At 50.2% G+C, this 22,707-nt stretch overlaps 1 protein-coding gene across 1 annotated transcript in view; it reads left to right on the top strand.

Annotated features, from left to right (window-relative positions):
• Positions 1-625: 625 nt before the first annotated feature.
• Positions 626-22,707, top strand: part of LOC142312667 (uncharacterized) — a 64,256-nt gene continuing 42,174 nt past the window's right edge. Inside the window, exon 1 of the mRNA XM_075351663.1 lies at positions 626-752. Within this exon, the coding sequence (XP_075207778.1) occupies positions 626-752 (127 nt within the window). The remainder of the gene's footprint in view (positions 753-22,707) is intronic.

The following is a 22,707-nucleotide window of genomic DNA, read 5'->3' as shown; positions in this document are numbered from 1 at the left end:
ATGTCACACGTGTGACCATAACAATGTGTGTGACTGGTTTCTGATTAAACACGGACGTTCGTCTGAAACCAGCCTTAGTTTCTATCAATGCCAATATTGATTCCATGTCTTTGACCATCCAGGACTGGCGCTTTTCTCTCCAAGGCGCCTATTACATTTTGATGGGCTGAATCTATAGGAAGAACGCTCTTAAAGGGACTCTGTCACCAGGTTTTTGCAACCCAATCTGGGAGCAGCATAATGTAGAGACAGAGCCCCTGATTCCAGCCATGTGTCACTTACTGAGCTGTTAGCTGTCATTTTGATAAAATAATTTTTTTCTCTGCTGCAGATCTAGCAGTTATATAGATCTCATGAATATGCTAGACTACCTAAGTAGTCCTCGCATGATAATCTACTGCTGATTAAACAGTGATTCTTATCTCCAGTCCTTGGGAGATGTGTGACCGGTTTGGGATCAATGTCTCACATTTAGAAACTCTGGATATTAAACGTATTTGCTTTCTTTTAGTGCAGCAAGGATTCTTTCCTTCCTTGTAGGTCCTTGTTAGTTCATCTCAAGTGCAGCCGGTTTGTGACCACTCCCATTTCCTTTAGTCACATGTTCCATTACCTGATGCCGGTTATGGAAAACATTCTGAACTGCCCACTATTGAATGAGGAACATATAATAGATTACAGTACAGATAAAGACAGTGACTACAAGCTGACGTTCTTTTTGATCGACTGGTATCTAACACTATATGATCACCGTATGATGATAATATCAGTGTTGGTCTTTGTGTAGTGATTTCTTTCCAGTAACAGTCTGGTCATCTTCTGAGGTTCTCCTACACCAGGGGTGGGGAATCTCCGGCCTGCGGGCAGTTTGTGACCCGTGATGACTTTTTCTGTGGCTCCCGGGCACATTCCCGGGAACCGCAGTGCTCAGGCCACAGCCACGCTTTTGTCGGCCATCGGCCCTTTAAATCCCACTGTGTGATGCGAGGAAGCGCACGCACTCTGGCCTGTGGGTAGATGCTAGAATATACGGGCTCCTTCCAGGACCTGACTACAGGCCCCTCCCCAGTGCTGTGTAAACCGTGCTGCCACCTAGTGCTGTCCGCGCTGCCACCTAGTGCTGTCTGCGCTGCCACCTAGTGTTGTCTGCGCTGCCACCTAGTGCTAGTGTTGTCTGCGCTGCCACCTAGTGTTGTCTGCGCTGCCACCTAGTGCTGTCCGCGCTGCCACCTAGTGCTGTCCGCGCTGCCACCAAATGCTGTCTGTGCCGCCGCCAGTGCTGTCTGTGCCGCCGCCAGTGCTGTCTGTGCCCCACCATCTCCTGTGATGTATATGCCTCCAGTGCCTCCTGTGATGTATACTCCCCAGCCCCTCCTGGGATGTATACGCCCCAGCCTTTCCTGTGATGTATATGTCCCAGTCTCTCCTGGGATGTATACGCCCCAACCTTTCCTATGATGTATATGCCCCAGCTTTTCCTGGGATGTGTATGCCCCAGCGACTCCTGGGATGTATACGCCCCAGCCTTTCCTGGGAAGTATACACCCCAACCTCTCCTGGGATGTATACGCCCCAGCCTCTCCTGGAATATACGCCCCAGTCCCTCCTGGGATGTATACGCCCCAGCCTTTCCTGTGATGTGTATGCCCCAGCTTCTCCTGGGATGTATACACCCCAGCCTTTCCTGTGATGTGTATGCCCCAGCCTCTCCTGGGATGTATATGCCCCTCTTGTAATGTATACACCCCAGCCCCTCCTGTGATGTGTATGCCCCAGGTTCTCCTGGGATGTATATGTGACGCCCTGGACAAGCCAGGGGTCACAGGTAATGACATCACCACACCCTACACCCCGGTTAGGCACACCTAAGCTAGACCTGAAATCCTTGTTGCCTTCCCCCAGGGGCTGATGTCCACACCAGGGGGTGGAGCCAGGCGGTTGGTCTCCGCCCACCAAGGAGTTCACAGTCCTGGAGGCAGGAAAACCAGGCAGTTGAGTTTTGGAGAGGAGAGAGATTAGGTTTGGAGTCTGAAGTAGAAGGAGGGAAAGTAGTGAAAGAGGAAAAGTGACAGTTTGGAAGCCTGAAGTTGGTCCGGGTGTGTGCCCCGGACTGAGACAGCAAGGTTAGCAGACGGCAGTGACCGTCTGCAGGAGTGGCCTATCGGAGTTGCCGTGAGGACAGTGGACAGGTGGTGGCCCGGCGGTACCGGACCGGTACACAAGGAGAAGCCAGCACCATTGGCAGGGGCCTTTCGGATCCCGGCAAGGCTAGGAGTCGCCGTGAATTTGCCAAATCCGTCAGTGAAGGGGACCCTCGGGTCTCTAAACAACTAAGTCCCGATTGAAGGCAACAGTCCAACCGTATGAGAGAGACACCGCCACCGCCAAGGCACCAGTTTCTCAGGGTCAGCGCCTGCGGGCAAAGAGGGGCTCCTCCGGCCCATATCCAAGTCGGGGAGCGGGTTACCGGTGGGAACCCATCGCAACCAACGGAAGTACTAGGTGCAGGGAAAGAGACAGTCACCGTTAACTACCGGGGAAAAGAAACAGCAGCCATCCGTGGGAACCGTCTTTCCAGCCGTGTGTTTTACCGAGAACTGTGTCAACGTCTCAGGCTGAGTGAGTACCACCGTGCCGTACGGCACAGTGCTGCCCCCGCGACCCTGCACCTCACCAGGCCCCGCACCCGGCCTGCCATCCATCCCTACCCCATCACTGGGCCCTGGGACAATCAATCCCCTACCCACGGAGGGGAGAAATAACAACAAAGCTGCTCCCTGTCACCGCTCCCGGGATCCCCATACAGAGCAGCGGTGGTGTACACACAATCACCACAACCGTGGGTGGCATCACGGACAATAAATCCCCAAAACCAATCCCCCTTTTCACTCACGGGCGAGGAGCGCCGCTCGAGTCCCTGGGATCCAGCACATCGCTCGAGCCACCGAGCAGCAGAGGCCGCAGCAGCAGCGATAGCCGGACCCGAGCAGAGGGAGAGCGCAGCGTCCCCTCCTCCGCCCGCGACATATACACCCCAACCTCTCCTGTGATGTATATGCCCCAGCCTTTCCTGGAATGTATACGCCCCAGCCTCTCCTGGGATGTATATGCCCCGGTCCCTCCTGGGATGTATATGCCCCAGTCCCTCCTGGGATGAATATGCCCCAGCCTCCACTGTGATATATATGCCCCAGCCCCTCCTGGGATGTCTATGCCCCAGCCTCCACTGTGATGTATATGCCTGAGCCTGCACTGTGATGTATATGCCCCAGTCTCTCCTGTGATGTGTACCCCCAGTTTTTCCTGTAATTTATGTGTCCCAGTGTCTCCTGTGATGTATATGCCCCAGTGTCTCCTGTGATGTGTATGCCCCCAGCCTCACCAGATTGAAACAAACCTGGAAAAGCAGTTGTGAGAAACAACCTGATCAATATCACCAAACATCGCAGCTGCACCAAAGAGAAGCAGCTCCAGCTACCACATTGGGGGTGAGTAAATTAATTGTTTGACCAAATATAGCAGGGTAGTTTTCAAGTTGATAATTTGGTGCAGCCCCCGAAGGCTGGTAGAAAATTCCAAATGGCTTCCGGCAGTAAAAAGGTTCCCCACCCCTGTCCTACACCCACAATTAGGGTGTGCCACCTAGTTAGGGGCCGCTCAGATGTGTTTCGCACCCCCGCCCCATTCTTATAAGCCAGCTAAGTCTGTAATATACTTCTGAAGCAGAGGTCTCAAACACGCGGCCAGTAGGCCGCATGAGGCCCCATAGGCTGTTTGTTGCGGCCCGTGACGATCGCAGCTCTATGCCCGAGGGAGGCGCCAGCAGGACTTTACTGCAATTGAATAATTTGTGTTGTCGTGCAGAGGAGCTATCCGCATTATACCAATGGCCACTGCCGCCCGCTAATCAGATGCAAGGAAGTGACATCGCTGCATGACGTCAGACTTGCATCTGATTGGCGGGCAGCAGCCATCTCCTCTGCTTGACACCGCAAATTATTCAATTGTAGTAAAGTCCTGCCCGTGCCCACCGTGGGCATAGAGCTGCTATTGTGTCACCCAGGGATAGGGGGTACTCAGATCCGGGCCAAGGGGTCACTTCTGTGAGTATCACGGTGGCGTGACCCGGTCTGTGATCTCAGGCTCCACAGCAAAAAGGGGATTAGATAAGGGAGATTGTCCGTGACACCACCCGTGGGTTGCGGTGATGAGATGATGGCACCGCCGCTGCCTCTGGGGACCGTACCCGGGACTGATGGTGTGGAGCAGCAAGTTGGGATCCCCTCCACGGGTAGGGGAGTTATAGTCCCGGGGCCCAGTTGGGAGTTGTGGTGGTGGCAGGGATTGCAGGGAATAGTACACTCACAGTTCGGCTATCGTGGTGCTGGATGAAGCTGGATTGATATGGAGGGTCAGGAACCCAGATGGAAGAAATACTCAGAGTCTCAGAGTCCAGAAATTGCTGGTAACTGGTGCCCACAGATGCTGTGAGGACGGGTCCCACACCCGGGCGTGTAACTCAGGTGTTGTTCTCCTGCCTGATGTCTGTGTCTGTTTTGTACACAGGTCCGGACTGGGTCCCGACAGTCGGCACCGGGGGGGCCACTACCCTCTCCCGGTCCACTTCGGGTCCCACAAGCGGCTGGCCTATTTCTGAGGCCCTTACTACCACTTTTCCTAGCTCCACACAGGGGCTGCTTCCAGACCTCCCTCCTCCTGCAGACTGACTTCTGCTCAAACTCTGCTCTGCTCTTTCTAAGCTCCTCTCGCCCCCTCCCTTTTCCTGGGGAGGGGGTGAGTGGAGCCTGATTGGCTGGTGTGTATCGGTGTGGAAAACTCCCCAAGGGAGAGTGAGATCTGCACCAAAAAGATGGATGCAAACCTCTGTCATACCCTGGTTTCGCCAGGGCGGCACACTATGATCCCGGCCGCAACAAGCAGGTACATGCTCACAATCAGGACCCGCTGCGACCTGGATGCGGCGGGCCCTGACCTGTGGGGCTGCATGTCCCCTCCGCAGGAGACTGCAGCTGCCCGTGCCCGCAATCAGGGTTTGGAGCACTGCGTTCTCCTCACTGTGTGTGTGTGTGTGTGTGTGTGTGTGTGTGTGTGTGTGTGTGTATATGTGTGTGTCTGTGTGCACAATACTACATGGCACAATATTACGATGAGTACAAAAGTACTGGGCACAATACTACAAGGATGGGCATAAAAGTACTAGGCACAATACTACAAGGATGGGCACAAAAGTACTGGACACAATAGTACAAGGATGTGCACAAAAGTACTGGGCACAATACTACAAGGATGGGCACAAATGTGCTGGGCACAATACTACAAGGATGGGCACAAAAGTACTGGGCACAGTATTACAAAGATGGGCACAATACTACAAGGATGGGCACAATACTACAAGGATGGGCACAATACTACAAGGATGAGCCCAATACTACAGGGCACAAGGATGGGCATAATACTACTGGGCACAATACTAAAGTGCACAAGGATGGGCACAATACTACTGGGCACAATACCAGAAGGATGGGCACAATACTACAAGGATGAGCACCTTACTACATGACACATGGATGGGGGACATTACTGCTGCATGGGGGCATTACTACAAGATGTTGACGGAGATTACTATATGATGCTGCTAATTGTAAAAAAAAAAATTTACAAGAAGGTGATAGAATGTAAAAAAAAAATCAAAAGAAAACATTATTTATTTTTTTTGCCAAGGAAAATGCTTTTTTTTATATTTAAACTTAACTAAACAAAAAAAATGCAGGTTTGTTATAATAAACAAGCAAACATTTTTCAAAAAAGTCATCCAAAGATGTATAGAAAAAAAAAACATGGAATCACTAAAAATGTCACTTTGCCCTGCAAAGAATGCGTCCCCTCTCAATTTTTTTTTCTATCTGCGGCCCATACACCCAGCTGAGTTTGAGACCCCTGCTCTAAAATGTTCTTACCTCTATTTTGGGGAATTTACATCTCCCTAATAAAGGAGATAGTAACATAATATGACATACACTGATAAACACCCATGTAACCAAGGAAAATCCGGTTCAGGAGCTTTTGATGTCCTACCGGACAAATTATATCCACAATTTCCTACTTTCCTACTCATTAATAAATCAATGTGCCATCTAATGAAGTCATTATTGGAGCTCCTAGAAGGACTGTTACTAGATTTTCTAAAGGCCCGTCACACGCAGCAGTATTGCTAGTGATATCACTAGCGAGTGTACCCGCCCCCGTTATTTGTGCATCATGGGCATATCGCTGCCCGTAGCGCACAGTATCATTAGGAGCTGTCACACGGACTTACCTGCCTAGCGACATCGCTGTTGCCGGCGAACCACCTCCTTTCTAAGGGGGCGGTTCGTTCGGCGTCACAGCGGCGTCACTAAGCAGCCGCCCAATAGAAACGGAGGGGCGGAGATGAGCAGCCGAAACATCCCGCCCACCTCCTTCCTTCCTCATTGCCGGTGGCCGCAGATAAGCTGTAGTTCGTCGTTCCTGAGGTGTCACACGTAGCGATGTGTGCTGCCTCAGGAACGATGAACAACCTTCGTCCTCAACAATCAACGATTTTTGGAAAATGAACGACGCATCAACGATGGACGATATGGTGAGTATTTTCCATCGTTAACGGCCGTTAGTTGGTGTCACACGCAACGACGTCGCTAACGATGCCGGATGTGCGTCACGGAATCCGTGACCCCGGCGATATATCCTTAGATACGTCGTTGCGTGTGACGGGGCCTTAAGAGTTCTAAATTGGTCAGCGATGGATCTTCAGCAAATTTGCCCCTAGGCTTCAGTAATCTGCTGTAAATGTAGAGAAATACTTTTCCTTCATCGCCATCTTGTGGTCAAATTAAGCATTACACAATTCTCTAATCAATAGGCCGACCTGTAATATGCTGAGGTGATTTTTGTAAGAGTTACACTATTAACCTCAGGATTATATATGTGTGCTGACAGTTACGAGCATGTTAAAATTGATTTTCTGTAACTCAGGCATGTTCAGCTTCATGCATCTGAGATATTATACAGCAGGAAGTAATCAGATTCTTACATTAATTGAATATACAATCTTATCAAAGGTATATTTAAAAGGTAACACCGCCTAGATTGCTCCATTTATCTGTTAGGCTTGTGATTGGTCCTCAGTTTTCCATGCAGCCTTTTCTTTTCATTTTGATCAGGTAAATTTAGATACCAGATTTGTGTGCAGGAGGAAGGTCGGGGGCAGGCGGACTCACTGCTACTATGTACGAGAGCTACAGCTGTTGGCAGTCCATGTGGGTGTCCTAGGAAAAGTAAGATTGACAGATCACACAGCACTGGGTATGTGTCGCCCTGGACAAGCCAGGGGCCACAGGTAACAACACACACACACCCCCACCCTCAGCAGTTCACAGCAGACATCCCCAGTGAAACCTGATTCCTTCCCTCGGGTTCAGACAGACACACTAGGTGGGCGGAGTCAAGCAGATAGGCACGCCCACTGAAGAGTCTAGCTGGCCTGAGGCAGGAAGCAGGTCCAGACAAGTCCAGGAGAGGAAGGGAGAGGAGGTCTGGAGAAAGGCAGACACAGACTGGGGCCTAGGTTGGAGCCTAGGGCCCTCGAGTAGAGAGTCAGGCAGACGGTAGTGGCCGTCTGCAGGGAGCCGGGCAGACAGTTGGTGGAACCGTAGGTAGCCGGGGCTGGGCGGTGGCCCACCGGTACTGAATCGAGGAGCCAGCTGGAAACCGGAGCGCAGGAGGAGCGTACAGAAGGTGTAGGAAAGGACTTACATTACCAATTTGGGGTCAGGGGAAAAACACCGCAGCCGCCTGTGGGACCCGTCCATCCAGCCATTTGTTTCAGCAGAGACTCTGTGTGTATCATTGGGCTGAGTGAGTACCACCGTGCCGTGCGGCACAGCGCTGCCCCTGCGACCCTGCACCTCGCCAGGCCCCGTAACCCGCCTGCCATCCATCCCTACCCCATCACCGGGCCCCGGGACAACCAACCCCCTACCCACGGAGGGGAGAAGTAACAACAAAGCTGATCCCTGTCACCGCCCCCGGGATCCCCGTCCAGAGCAGTGGTGGTGTCCACAAAATCACCACAACCGTGGGTGGCGTCACGGACAATAAATCCCCAAAACCATTCCCCTTTTCACTCACGGGCGAGGAGCGCCGCTCGAGTCCCCGGGATCCGGCCCACCGCTCGAGCCACCACCGAGCAGCAGCAGCAGCAACAGCCGGACCCGAGCAGTGGGAGAGCGCAGCGTCCCCTCCTCCGCCCGCGACAGGAATATCACAGCCAGGGCCGGATCCAGGTTTTTGTGGGACCCGGGCAAGAGTCTCAGTGGGCCTCTTTAACACATACCACAAGTCATGAATTTAATTTAGAGGTTGCGGGCTGTATATATCATACAATCCCGGTAAATATAATTCCCCCTCGTGTGCTTTCCCCGCTGTGCACTCTCCCTCCAGTGTGCTTTCTTTTCCCCCCTGTTCTCTCTTTGCCCTATGCTCTCTCTTTTCCCCACTCTGCTCTCTTTCGCCCATGTGCTCTCTATTCCCTGTGTGCGCTCTCTATTCCCTGTGTGCGCTCTCTATTTCCCGCGTGCGCTCTCTATTCCCTGTGTGCGCTCTCTATTGCCCGCATGCGCTCTCTTCTCCCCTGTGCTGTCTCTGTGAGCTGTTATTTCCCCCCCTCTACTGTGTGATGAGCGCAGCATCCGGATTGTTGGTGGTTTATTAATACCAATAAGCTGATAGAAGAGCGGTTTCACTATACAGAGATGCAAGATATCAGTGCAGGAGCCGTTACTCATCTCTGCTCCTGCCTTATTACTATTCATAAGCGTCAGCAGTTAGAACGCTGCGCTCCTCAGCAGGAGGGAGAAGAGAGCGCAGAGAGACAGTTCAGGGGGGAGAGAGAGCGCACTGGGGGAGAGAGACATTTACCCCAGGCCCCATACATCATTTAAGGGAACCTGTCAAGTCCAACATGCACCCAGAACCAAGAGCAGTTCTGGGTGAATACTTCTAATTCCTGCCTAACTGTCCCAGCCTGTAGTAACGTAGATAAAGAGATATTTAGAAAAAGTATTTCTAAAGATCCTTTATGATATGCTAATGAGCGAGGGGACTTGCAAGGGTGTTAGTTCCTGTGCTCATTCCTCCCTCTTAGCAGGTTAGCATGCCCACAGGGGCGTGCTAGCATGGTATTTAATGCCCACTATCATCATCGGAAGTGAAACGCGTAGCTGTGTCCATTGCACTACCTCAGAACGCTGGGCAAAGGGACAGTGCACATGATCAGAAGTCCCTGGACTTCCAGTCATGCGCACTACACCAGTTTGAAGTGGGGACACGTACACCCGGCTTCATAGTGCGCATGATCGGACGTCCGGGGATCATGCGCACTGAGACGAAAACCAGCAACGGATGCGTTGACAGCAGAGAGGTGAATAACCATGCCTCTGACTCTACATATTCATTAGCATGTTAGCATGGTTAGCATGCCTACAGGGTCATACTTACATGCTAAGGGGGCCAACTAGTTAAGGGATCTAACGCCCTTGCGACTAGTTTCTGGCCTCATTAGCATATCATAAAGGCTCTTTAGAATTACTTTGCCTAGCAGTCCAGCCTATATAGCAAACAAAGAGATCTTTAGAAAGAGATTAAAATATGCACTCAGAACCACTCTTGGTTCTGGGTGCATACAAGACCTGACAGGTTTCCTTTAAGGCCTGGGGACACTGTCCAGCAAGCAGCGTGGACTGTATCCTCGACAGCAAGTAGGCCCCTTTGTTTGTCCATGGTCCCGGCACTCACCCAGGTGCACCACGTGGTGACGACTGCCCTGATCACAGCATGAAAAAACGTAATTCAACACCTAACCTTACTTTGGTCAAAGGATTGTGCAATGATACGTTATCTTAAAGTAGAAACGTTATTTAAAAACAATTAAAATCTATTACTGGTGCTGCCTAGTGTTTTTGATGGAGGTCTAGTTCCCAAGTTCCTCACAGATCAGTCAAAACACCGCTCTAAAGTTAGGACAGATGAGACCAAGTTTGAACTCTTTGGATGCCATAATACACACCATGTTTGGAGGCCAAAAGGTACTGCATATCACCTCAATAACATCATACCAACAATGGATTTTGGAGGTGGGAACATCATGTTGGGGGGAAAGGGTTTTAGCATAGGGCACTGGAAAACTTCATATACCATATTTTTAGGATTACTATAAGATGCACCCCAAATTTAGAGGGAAAATAGGAAAACAAATAATTTTTTAGATTAAAATGGGGGTTCGTCTTGAAGTCTTATGGTCCATTTTATAGGCTAAATATAGCTTACTGGGAATGGGGGGGGCACGAGGTCATAAGAAGCCAGTGGTGGGACGAGTGGGCCAATAGTGGGAGGAGGGGGTGTCGCGGCGGTGCAAGGCAGATTCCATTGATCTCCCCGTGACGGATATGTTTGATTTCAGGTACATGGTGCTATAGGCGGCGCATGCACAGATTGAGATCTTGGAGAGCTAAGACCTCAATCTGTGCATGCGCTGCCTCCGACCCATTTTCCTGATGCCTATTGCATCAGTTCCCAGAAGATCAATAGCGCCTGCCTTGCGCTGCCAGTACACCCCTCCTCCCAGCCCAGAGCCCGCAGTATCCTCCTACTTGTGCCACCAGCTTACTGTGACCCCGCTCCACCGCCACCGTGCCCCCCGGTAAGCTACATTTGACTTATAAACCGCACCCCCATTTTCCCCCCAAGTTTGGGGGGGAAAAGTGTGTCTTATTATCCGAATAATACGGTAATTGAAGAAAGGATGAATTTACAAATATACCTAGATATTCTTGATAAAAATCTGCTGCCATTTACCAGGATGATGAAAATGAAATGAAGGTGGACATTTCAGCGAGGTACTGATATCAAACCAGTGGCGTAACTAGAGTTTGATGGGCCCTGGTGCAAAATTTGGACCGGGGCCCCCCTCCACATACACCGACACTTAGGGTACGGGATAATGACACTGACACTCGGGGTACAGAACAATGACGCTGACACTTGGCTTTTACCCTTAGCACCCAGGTTTCCGATGATCTGAAATCCCTCTATCAGCACCCAGCTTTCCCATGATCTGATATCCATCTTGTCCTCGTCACCCAGATTCCCCATGTTCTGCCATACAGCTTTCCCTCAGCACCCAGCTTTCCCATAACAGAGCATGGGAAAGCTGGGTGCTGAGAGAAGATGTATAGCAGAACTACATGGGAAAGCTGGGTGCTGAGGGAAAGATGTACAGCAGAGCATGGGAAAGCTGGGTGCTGAGGGAAAGAGAATTTTTACCTCAGCACAAAACATTTCCATCCCATGCTTGTATTTTTGTCCCCCCTAGTGTATAGTTCTCCTAATGGCCCCCACATAGCCTTCCATATAGTATAAAGGGTCCCACATAACCCTTCATATATTGTAATGCACCCCCATAGTCCTCCATGTATTATAATGCATTTCCCATAGTCCTCCATATATTATAATTCACCCCATAGTTCTTCATATTTTATACTGCACCACATAGTCCTCCATGTTTTTTAACGCACCCCAATAGTCCGTGTGTAAGGTAGCCTCCATAGTCCTCCATATATTATAAAGCAGCCCCCATAGCCCTATATGTATTATAATGCAGCTCCATAAACCTTCATATTATATTATGCAGCCCCATACTCCTCAATGTATAATACACCTCTAACCCATGTATAAGGTGTCCTTCATGTTATATAATGCATCCCCATAGACCTCCATGTAGAATGCACCCCTATAGTCCATGTAAAAGGTGTCCTTCATGTTAATTATGTAGTCCCATAGACCTCCATGTATCATGCAGCCAGCCCCCCCCCCCCCCCCCCAGGGCTTCCATGTGCCATGCAGCCAGCCCCCCAGGGCTTCCATGTATCATGCAGCCAGCCCCTCCAGGGCCTCCATGTGTCATGCAGCCAGCCTTTCCAGGGCCTCCATGTGTCATGCAGCCAGCCCCCCCCCCCCAGGGACTCCCTGTGTCATGCAGCCAGCTCTCCCCAGGGCCTCTATGTGTCATGCAGTCAGCCCCCCCAGGGCCTCTATGTGTCATGCAGCCAGCCCCCCAGGGCTTCCATGTGTCATGCAGCCAGCCCCCCCAGGGCTACCATGTGTCATGCAGTCAGCCCCCCCAGGTCCTCCATGTGTCATGCATCCAGCCCCCCTCAGGGCCTCCATGTGTCATGCAGCCAGCCCTATCCAGGGCCTCCATGTGTCATGCAGCCCGCCATCCCCAGGGCCTCCATGTGTCATGCAGCCAGCTCTCCAGGGCCTCCATGTGTCATGCAGCCAACCCCCCCCCGGGCTTCCATGTATCATGCAGCCAGAACCTCCAGGGCCTCCATGTGTCATGCAGGCAGCCACCCCAGGGCTTCCATGTGTCATGCAGCCAGCCCCTCCAGGGACTACATGTGTTATGCAGCCTGCCCCCCCAGGGTTTCCATGTGTCATGCAGCCAGCCACCCCAGGGCTTCCATGCATCACGCAGCCAGCCCCCCCCCCCCCCAGGGCTACCATGTGTCATGGAGTAAGCCCCCCAGGGCCTCCATGTGTCATGCAGCCAGCCCCCCTGGGCCTCTATGTGTCATGCAGCCAGCCCCCCAGGGCTTCCATGTGTCACGCAGCCAACCCCCCCAGGGCTTCCATGTGTCACGCAGCCAGGCCCCCCAGGGCTTCCATGTGTCAGGCTTCCAAGTATCATGCAGCCAGCCCCCCCAGGGCCTCCATCTGTCATGCAGCCAGCCACCCCAGGGCTTTCATGTGTCATGCAGCCAGCCACCCAAGGGCTTCCATGCGTCACGCAGCCAGCCCCCCCAGGGCTACCATGTGTCATGCAGTCAGCCCCCCCAGTGCCTCCATGTGTCACGCAGCCAGCCCTCCCAGGGCTTCCATGTGTCAGGCTTCCATGTATCATGCAGCCAGCCCCTTCAGGGCCTCCATGTGTTATGCAGCCAGTTCCCCCAGGGTTTCCATGTGTCATGCAGCCAGCCACCCCAGGGCATCAATGCGTCACACAGCCAGCCCCCCCCAGGGCTACCATGTGTCATGCATTCAGCCCCCCTCAGGGCCTCCATGTGTCATGCAGCCAGCCCTCCCCAGGGCCTCCATGTGTCATGCAGCCAGCCCTCCCCAGGGCCTCCATGTGTTATGCAGCCAGCCCCCCAGGGCCTCCATGTGTCATGCAGCCAGCCCCCCAGGGCCTCCATGTGTCATGCAGCCAGCCCCCCCCTAGGGCTTCCATGTATCATGCAGCCAGACCCTCCAGGGCCTCCATATGTCATGCAGCCAGCCCCTCCAGGGCCTCCATGTGTTATACAGCCAGCCCCCCCAGGGCCTCCATGTGTCATGCAGCAAGCCACCCCAGGGCTTCCATGTGTCATGCAGCCAGCCCCTCCAGGGCCTCCATGTGTCACGCAGTCAGCCCCCCCAGGGCTTTCCATGTATCATGCAGCCAGCCCCTCAGGGCCTCCATATGTCATGCAGCCAGCCCCCCCAGGGCTTCTATGTGTCATGCAGCCAGCCCCCCCAGGGCTTCCATGTATCATGCAGCCAGCCCCTCCACGGCCTCCATGTGTCATGCAGCCATCCCCCCCAGGGCTTCCATGTATCATGCAGTCAGCCCCTCCAGGGCCTCCATGTGTCATGCAGCCAGCCCCTCCAGGACTTCCATGTACAGTCATATGAAAACGTTTGGGCACCCCTATTAATGTTAACCTTTTTTCTTTATAACAATTTAGGTTTTTGCAGCAGCTATTTCAGTTTCATATATCTAATAACTGATGGACTGAGTAATATTTCTGGATTGAAATGAGGTTTATTGTACTAACAGAAAATGTGCAATCCGTATTTAATCAAAATTTGACCGGTGCAAAAGTATGGGCACCTCAACATAAAAGTGACATTAATATTTTGTAGATCCTCCTTTTGCAAAAATCACAGCCTCTAGTCGCTTCCTGTAGCTTTTAATGAGTTCCTGGATCCTGGATGAAGGTATATTTGACCATTCCTGTTTACAAAACAATTCCAGTTCAGTTAAGTTTGATGGTCGCTGAGCATGGACAGCCGCTTCAAATCATCCCACAGATTTTCAATGATGTTCAGGTCTGGGGACTGGGATGGCCATTCCAGAACATTGTAATTGTTCCTCTGCATGAATGCCTGAGTAGATTTGGAGCGGTGTTTTGGATCATTGTCTTGCTGAAATATCCATCCCCTGCGTATCTTCAACTTCGTCACTGATTCTTGCACATTATTGTCAAGAATCTGCTGATACTGAGTTGAATCCATGCAACCCTCAACTTTAACAAGATTCCCGATGCCGGCATTGGCCACACAGCCCCAAAGCATGATGGAACCTCCACCAAATTTTACTGTGGGTAGCAAGTGCTTTTCTTGGAATGCCGTGTTTTTTTGCCTCCATGCATAACGTCTTTTTGTATGACCAAACAACTCAATCTTTGTTTCATCAGTCCACAGGACCTTCTTCCAAAATGTAACTGGCTTGTCCAAATGTGCTTTTGCATACCTCAGGCGACTCTGTTTGTGGCGTGCTTGCAGAAACGGCTTCTTTCGCATCACTCTCCCATACAGCTTCTCCTTGTGCAACGTGCGCTGTATTGTTGACCGATGCACATTGACACCATCTGCAGCAAGATGAAGCTGCAGGTCTTTGGAGGTGGTCTGTTGTTTTTCTTGACTGTTCTCACCATTCTTCTTCTCTGCCTTTCTGATATTTTTCTTGGCCTGCCACTTCTGGGCTTAACAAGAACTGTACCTGTGTTCTTCCATTTCCTTACTATGTTCCTCACAGTGGAAACTGACAGTTTAAATCTCTGAGACAACTTTTTGTATCCTTCCCCTGAACAACTATGTTGAATAATCTTTGTTTTCAGATCATTTGAGAGTTGTTTTGAGGAGCCCATGATGCCACTCTTCATAGGAGATTCAAATAGGAGAACTACTTGCAAGTGGCCACCTTGAATACCTTTTCTCATGGATACACCTGCCTATAAAGTTCAAAGCTCAATGAGGTTACAAAACCAATTTAGTGCTTTAGTAAGTCAGTAAAAAGTAGTTAGGAGGGTTCAAATCAAGAAATTGATAAGGGTGCCCATACTTTTGCACCGGTCAAATTTTGATTAAATGCGGATTGCACATTTTCTGTTAGTACAATAAACCTCATTTTAATCCAAGTAAAATATATCTTTGTACCGTGTTAGCCAGTAGGGATAAAAAAATTGTTTAAAAGAACTGAGAGTCCTCAGTGGTTGATACCTTTTAATGGCTAACTGAAAAGATGGTAATAATTGCAAGCTTTCGAGACTACTCAGGTCTCTTCATCAGGCATGGTATAACACAAAATCTGAAGAGTCACATATTTATACACAACAGGACATAGAAAAGTGCAGTAAAAAAAAAAAAAAACAAGTTATATAAAACAGAACTATCTCTATGGCAGGGGGGCAAACTGTTGTGGCCATAAATTTTGCTGCAGTTCAGTGTAAAAGTTTTATTGTCCTTTGATAAGGGTCTGGTCCAGGCTGTGACACGCTCGGATGGTCAGAGGAGCACATCTTTTAACTGATGTAAAAAGACATGAATCCATGAGACACATTCATTCCTTCTCTGAATGTGTCAAAGGTCATCATAAGTTTGTACTCCCATAGTCTCCTATCTCTCTGGAACTTGAAATTTCCTTTCAATACCAGCAATTTCATGTCCATGATGCTGTGGTCTGAGTTACAAAAATGTTTGGCCACAGGTAGATCCATCCTTTTTTCTCTAATTGTGTGGCGGTGAGAATTCATCCTTGTCCTGAGCTGTTGTCCTGTCTCCCCTACATACAGACCCCCAGCTGCACATTTGGTACATATAATTAAGTACACCACATTGGTTGTGGTGCAGCTGAAGGTACCTGGGATCTTGCAGTCCTGATGTGATCTGGGGATCTTTATCTTGTCCGTTGTCAATATTAATGGACAGGTCTTACATTTTTTCTGGTTGCAGGGAAGTGTTCCTGTTGTTGGAGAGGATAGGGAGCTTCTGACAATGATGCTTCTTAGATTTGGGGGCTGTCCACTTCTGTGTTTTAGGCACCCCCCAAATCTAAGAAGCATCATTGTCAGAAAGAAGCTCCCTGTCCTCTCCAACACCAACAGGAACATTTCCCTGCAACCAGAAAAAATGTAAGACCTGTCCATTAATATTGACAACGGACAAGATAAAGATCCCCAGATCACATCAGGACTACAAGATCCCAGGTACCTTCAGCTGCACCACAACCAATGTGGTGTACTTAATTATATGTACCAAATGTCCAACTGGGGGTCTGTATGTAGGGGAGACAGGACAACAGCTCAGGACAAGGATGAATTCTCACCGCCACACAATTAGAGAAAAAAGGATGGATCTACCTGTGGCCAAACATTTTTGTAACTCAGACCACAGCATCATGGACATGAAATTGCTGGTATTGAAAGGAAATTTCAAGTCCCAGAGAGATAGGAGACTATGGGAGTACAAACTTATGATGACCTATTACACATTCAGAGCAGGAATGAATGTGTCTCATGGATTCATGTCTTTTTACATCAGTTAAAAGATGTGCTCCTCTGACCATCCGAGCGTGTCACAGCCTGGACCAGACCCTTATCAAAGGACAATAAAACTTTCACACTGAACTGCAGCAAAATTTATGGCCACAACAGTTTGCCCTCCTGCCATAGTGATAGTTCTGTTTTATATAACTTGTTTTTTTGTTTTTTTTAACTGCACTTTTCTATGTCCTGTTGTGTATAAATATGTGACTCTTCAGATTTTGTGTTATACCATGCCTGATGAAGAGACCTGAGTAGTCTCGAAAGCTTGCAATTATTACCATCTTTTCAGTTAGCCATTAAAAGGTATCAACCACTGAGGACTCTCAGTTCTTTTAAACATTTTAATCCAGAAATATTACTCAGTCTATCAGTTATTAGATACAGTGCCTACAAGTAGTATTCAACCCCCTGCAGATTTAGCAGGTTTGATAAGATGCAAATAAGTTAGAGCTTGCAAACTTCAAACAAGAGCAGGATTTATTAACAGATGCATAAATCTTACAAACCAACAAGTTATGTTGCTCAGTTAAATTTTAATAAATTTTCAACATAAAAGTGTGGGTCAATTATTATTCAACCCCTAGGTTTAATATTTTGTGGAATAACCCTTGTTTGCAATTACAGCTAATAATCGTCTTTTATAAGACCTGATCAGGCCAGCACAGGTCTCTGGAGTTATCTTGGCCCACTCCTCCATGCAGATCTTCTCCAAGTTATCTAGGTTCTTTGGGTGTCTCATGTGGACTTTAATCTTGAGCTCCTTCCACATGTTTTCAATTGGGTTAAGGTCAGGAGACTGACTAGGCCACTGCAACACCTTGTTTTTTTCCCTCTTGAACCAGGCCTTGGTTTTCTTGGCTGTGTGCTTTGGGTCGTTGTCTTGTTGGAAGATGAAATGACGACCCATCTTAAGATCCTTGATGGAGGAGCGGAGGTTCTTGGCCAAAATCTCCAGGTAGGCCGTGCTATCCATCTTCCCATGGATGCGGACCAGATGGCCAGGCCCCTTGGCTGAGAAACAGCCCCACAGCATGATGCTGCCACCACCATGCTTGACTGTAGGGATGGTATTCTTGGGGTCGTATGCAGTGCCATCCAGTCTCCAAACGTCACGTGTGTGGTTGGCACCAAAGATCTCGATCTTGGTCTCATCAGACCAGAGAACCTTGAACCAGTCTGTCTCAGAGTCCTCCAAGTGATCATGAGCAAACTGTAGACGAGCCTTGACATGACGCTTTGAAAGTAAAGGTACCTTACGGGCTCGTCTGGAACGGAGACCATTGCGGTGGAGTACGTTACTTATGGTATTGACTGAAACCAATGTCCCCACTGCCATGAGATCTTCCCGGAGCTCCTTCCTTGTTGTCCTTGGGTTAGCCTTGACTCTTCGGACAAGCCTGGCCTCGGCACGGGAGGAAACTTTCAAAGGCTGTCCAGGATGTGGAAGGCTAACAGTAGTTCCATAAGTCTTCCACTTCCGGATGATGCTCCCAACAGTGGAGACAGGTAGGCCCAACTCCTTGGAAAGGGTTTTGTACCCCTTGCCAGCCTTGTGACCCTCCACGATCTTGTCTCTGATGGCCTTGGAATGCTCCTTTGTCTTTCCCATGTTGACCAAGTGTGAGTGCTGTTCACAAGTTTGGGGAGGGTCTTAATTAGTCAGAAAAGGCTGGAAAAATAGATAATTAATCCAAACATGTGAAGCTCATTGTTCTTTGTGCCTGAAATACTTCTTAATACTTTAGGGGAACCAAACAGAATTCTGCTGGTTTGAGGGGTTGAATAATAAATGGCCCTTTGAATAAACTTTTCACAATTTAAAAAAAAAAACAAAAAAAAAAACATTCTTTTTTGCTGCATTTCACACTTCCAGGCTGATCTACAGTCCAAATGTCACAATGCCAAGTTATTCCGAATGGGGAAACCTGCTAAATCTGCAGGGGGTTGAATACTACTTGTAGGCACTGTATATGAAACTGAAATAGCTGTTGCAAAATCCCAAATTGTTATAAAGAAAAAAGGTTAACATTAATAGGGGTGCCCAAACTTTTTCATATGACTGTATCATGCAGTCAGCCCCTCCAGGGCCTCCATGTGTCATGCAGCCAGCCCCTCCAGGGTCACCATGTGTCATGCAGCCAGCCCCTCCAGGGCCTCCATGTGTCATGCAGCAAGCCCCCCCAGGGCTTCCATGTGTCATGCAGCCAGCCCCCCCAGGGCTTCCATATGTCATGCAGCCAGCCCCCCGGGGCTTTCATGTGTCATGCAGCCAGCCCCCCCAGGGCTTCCATGTATCATGCAGCCAGCTCCTCCAGGGCTTCCATGTATCATGCAGCCAGCCCCTCCAGGGCCTCCATGTGTCATGCAGCCAGCCCCTCCATGTCTCATGCAGTCAGCCCCCCAGGGCCTCCATGTGTCATGCAGCCAGCCCCTCCAGGGCCTCCATGTGTCATGCAGCCAGTCCCCCCAGGGCTTCCATGTGTCATGCAGCCAGCCCCCCAGGGCTTCCATGTGTTATGTAGCCAGCTCCTCCAGGACCTCCATGTGTCATGCAGCCAGCCCCTCCAGGGCTTCCATGTATCATGCAGCCAGCCCCTCCAGGGCCTCCATATGTCATGCAGCCAGCCCCCCCTGAGCTTCCATGTATCATGCAGCCAGCCACTCCAGGGCCTCCATGTGTCATGCAGCCAGTCCCCCCAGGGCTTCCATGTGTCATGCAGCCAGCCCCCCCAGGGCTTCCATGTGTTATGTAGCCAGCCCCTCCAGGGCCTCCATGTGTCATGCAGCCAGCCCCTCCAGGGCTTCCATGTATCATGCAGCCAGCCCCTCCAGGGCCTCCATGTGTCATGCAGCCAGCAAAATAAAAAAAAAAGTACCTCTCTTCTCCTTCCGACCCCTGCGATCTCGGTAGTTACGCCCCTGCCCTCATATGTCACACACCCTGCTCCCCATACAGCCAGCACCCCCATATGTCACACACCCTGCTCCCCATACAGCCTGCACCCCCCATATCACATGCACTACACCCCCATATGTCACCCACCCTGTTCCCCATACTGCCTGCACCACTAATATCACACACACTACATCCCCATATGTCACATACCCTGCTCCCCATACTGCCTGTACCCCCATATGTCACACACCCCACTCCCCATACAGCCTGCACCCCCCATATCACACACACGACACCCCCATATGTAACACACCCTGCCCCACATATCTCACCCAGCCTGTACCGCAACTTACTACTCTCAAACACTCTGCACCCCTTCACATCCTTCTGTCACAGTCTGCAGCCCTCATATACCACTCACCCTGCACCCCCTCTCATGTCCTCTCTTTTCTCATTACAAGTCGTGTCCAAATCTCCTTCAGGAATCAGTATCTTTGCTTTCTGCCAGCAAACCTGTGTCTCCTCCTACACAGTCACATGGGTGTGACATCATCGCAGGTCCTGTCGGGATGGATTCCGTCTTCTGTGCAGCAGCACTTCTGCTCTGCCGCAGCTCAGAGAGCCCCTCTACTGACCCCGGGCCCCCCTGACTCACAGGCCGGCCCCCTGGTAGTCGGCCACTACACAGCGCATCTCCTCTCTTACAGAGAGGAGCCGACTCTGCAGAGTGGATGATGGGCCCCTATAACCCTGCGGGCGCGGGCGCAGTGGCGACCTCTGCGACCGCGGTCATTACACCCCTGCGTGTAAGGATGTTAGTGAGTGCAAGCATCGGCCTCAGGTGAGTGTATCTGTGACGCCCCTGACCTTATCAGGGTGTCACAGGGAACTGCACTCCTTTCTCTTATGGTGCAGAACTCATCCTCCATGGTTCTGGGATCCTAACTCTGGCATTGTTCCTATCAGCACTCATATCCAAACCACACCTCACACCACACCCTGTCAGGCACACCAGTGGGTGGTCTAGTTGGAAAAGGAGCACCCGCCTAGGGGTCAGGCAGACTGGTGGGAGGGACATAGTCAGTTTAGTAGTAGCCCTCAGAGAGTGAGGAGTGGAGGGAGTTGTAGCTCCCTGGGAGACTTTGGTTAGGTCGCAGACGGTGGTCTGGGACCGGAGGAGTCGGAAACCCGGTTGCAGGGTATTGGAGAAGTGTGCCCAGACTTAGTTTTGGAGAACGGTCGGCACCGGAAAGTCCAGTAACCAGACCGGTACCGAGCACGGCAGGGTACAGGACCCTAGATCAGGGAGTAGCTTCACGCAACCTGGTAATTCACCTGTGGAGGATAGTCTCTTTATGAACTTTCCCCAAGAACTCAGAGATTGAAGGCACCAAAACAAAGAGGGGGATAGGACTTTCCAGCTTTTGCGGCCTACAGAAATCCCAAGTGTCAGCCATCGAGAGCATACCTCCACTATTCTAATATAGAGAGCGGGACCCTGACAGCTTCAGGCCAAAGGGTCACTTAGGAACTTCTACAACTGTGCATGGAGGCAGACTCCAGACCACTAACAATAGCAGTGGGGACGGATTCCCGGATGAGCTCCTCAGAGTGGCAGCGGCACCCAGAGACTTGGTTTACTTCTGTGTCAGAGTCTGCTTAATGGTCGCACCAACATCTTCACAGTCTGAGTGAGTACACTGCCCTCCCTGCATCCTGCTTGCCCACAAAGCCCACACAACGCCATCCTCCACCTATTCTCTAGAGTCCTGGGGTCTCCCCTACCCGTGGAGGGAGCATCATCTGGCTGCCCCGCTCCATCTCCCCTGGGTACTCCCATCAGCAGCGGCGTTACTCCCCTTACCATGCACCACAGGTGGCGTTACAAATTGTCCCTTGTAAATATTCCGCCCTTTTACACGTCGAAGTGGCTGCAAGCCCCCCGGTCCGGAGACCCTCGAGCCACAGCGACCCCAGATCCAAGCATTTCGACTGTTGCAGGGGCGGCATATATCCCTACGTCCAGGGCCCAGCATTGTATCATGTTACTGGTGTACCCCATGTGTTGCCGTGCTCAGCAGGGGTTCACTTCTACCTGGCAGAACCCCGGTAGTCACTGTGTGACAGTGTCATATCTTCACTGTTGTCTCATGGAAAGATATAGCACAATATTTGCAAAAACGTGAAGGGTGTACTCACTTTTGTCACATACTGTATAATGTCCGGGGAGGGGGACTGCTTTACCCCCGGATTGCAGCCTTATGATCTGATGGTTATGACATCTCCTATATATAACAGCATTTTGTGATGGAAATACACTAGAAAGTTGATAAAATATGGAAAAAAATCCTTCAGTTGCAGCCGGTGATGTCTGATTAATACTGAGATTTGTTCTGAACATAAAACCCCATTTTTCGGCCCACTACAGACACCACCAGGCCTTCTTTATTCATGTACTATTGACAACTCAAATATTTTCACCCCAGATTTCTTTACAGCGCCTCTAAGCAAATCTATGTAATATATGAGCGATGCAGGAGCGTCTGCCCACACATTATCTGAGCAGCTCCATGTAATATACAGGGATATATGACATTCATGGTAAAATGCACCATAGCGCAATGACTGCATCCTGTCCCTTTAAATCTGCAGCTACCTCTGTAACCATGGTAACCGAATTTAAACAGCCAATAGAATTGCTCAGTTTGAATTGAAATGAAAAAAAAAAGCCGTTTATTCTCAGTTTGTTACACCTCATCTGAGAGTGAAGACAGATATCAGCAATCAGCGAGAGAATTGTATAGATTACAAGGAGCGACAATAGCAGAGGAACCCATGGATTGGACTGCGTATGGAGCCAGCGGAGGATCAGGTAGTATCATCAGTCTGTGAGGGCGACTGCTCCCTAGATTTAGGGTTTCCAGGAATATTTCTTTGCTAGACTTTGGGCCTAGAACCTATCAGGCAGGTAGATGCCGACTCCCTGCCTGTTACTTCTCAGGCCCGTAGTAAAGAAAATTAAAATAGCCCCAGATAGCCCCTTTAATTTACTGCTAGTTTAATGGAATCCATCAATAATAATTGCACGGGCCTAGTAAATACCAAAGA

This window comes from Anomaloglossus baeobatrachus, chromosome 5 (assembly GCF_048569485.1).
Source record: "Anomaloglossus baeobatrachus isolate aAnoBae1 chromosome 5, aAnoBae1.hap1, whole genome shotgun sequence".
In the NCBI taxonomy this organism is placed as follows: Eukaryota; Metazoa; Chordata; class Amphibia; order Anura; family Aromobatidae; genus Anomaloglossus; species Anomaloglossus baeobatrachus.
Note: the sequence above shows the minus strand (reverse complement) of the source record. Positions and strands in the feature narration are given on the sequence as shown.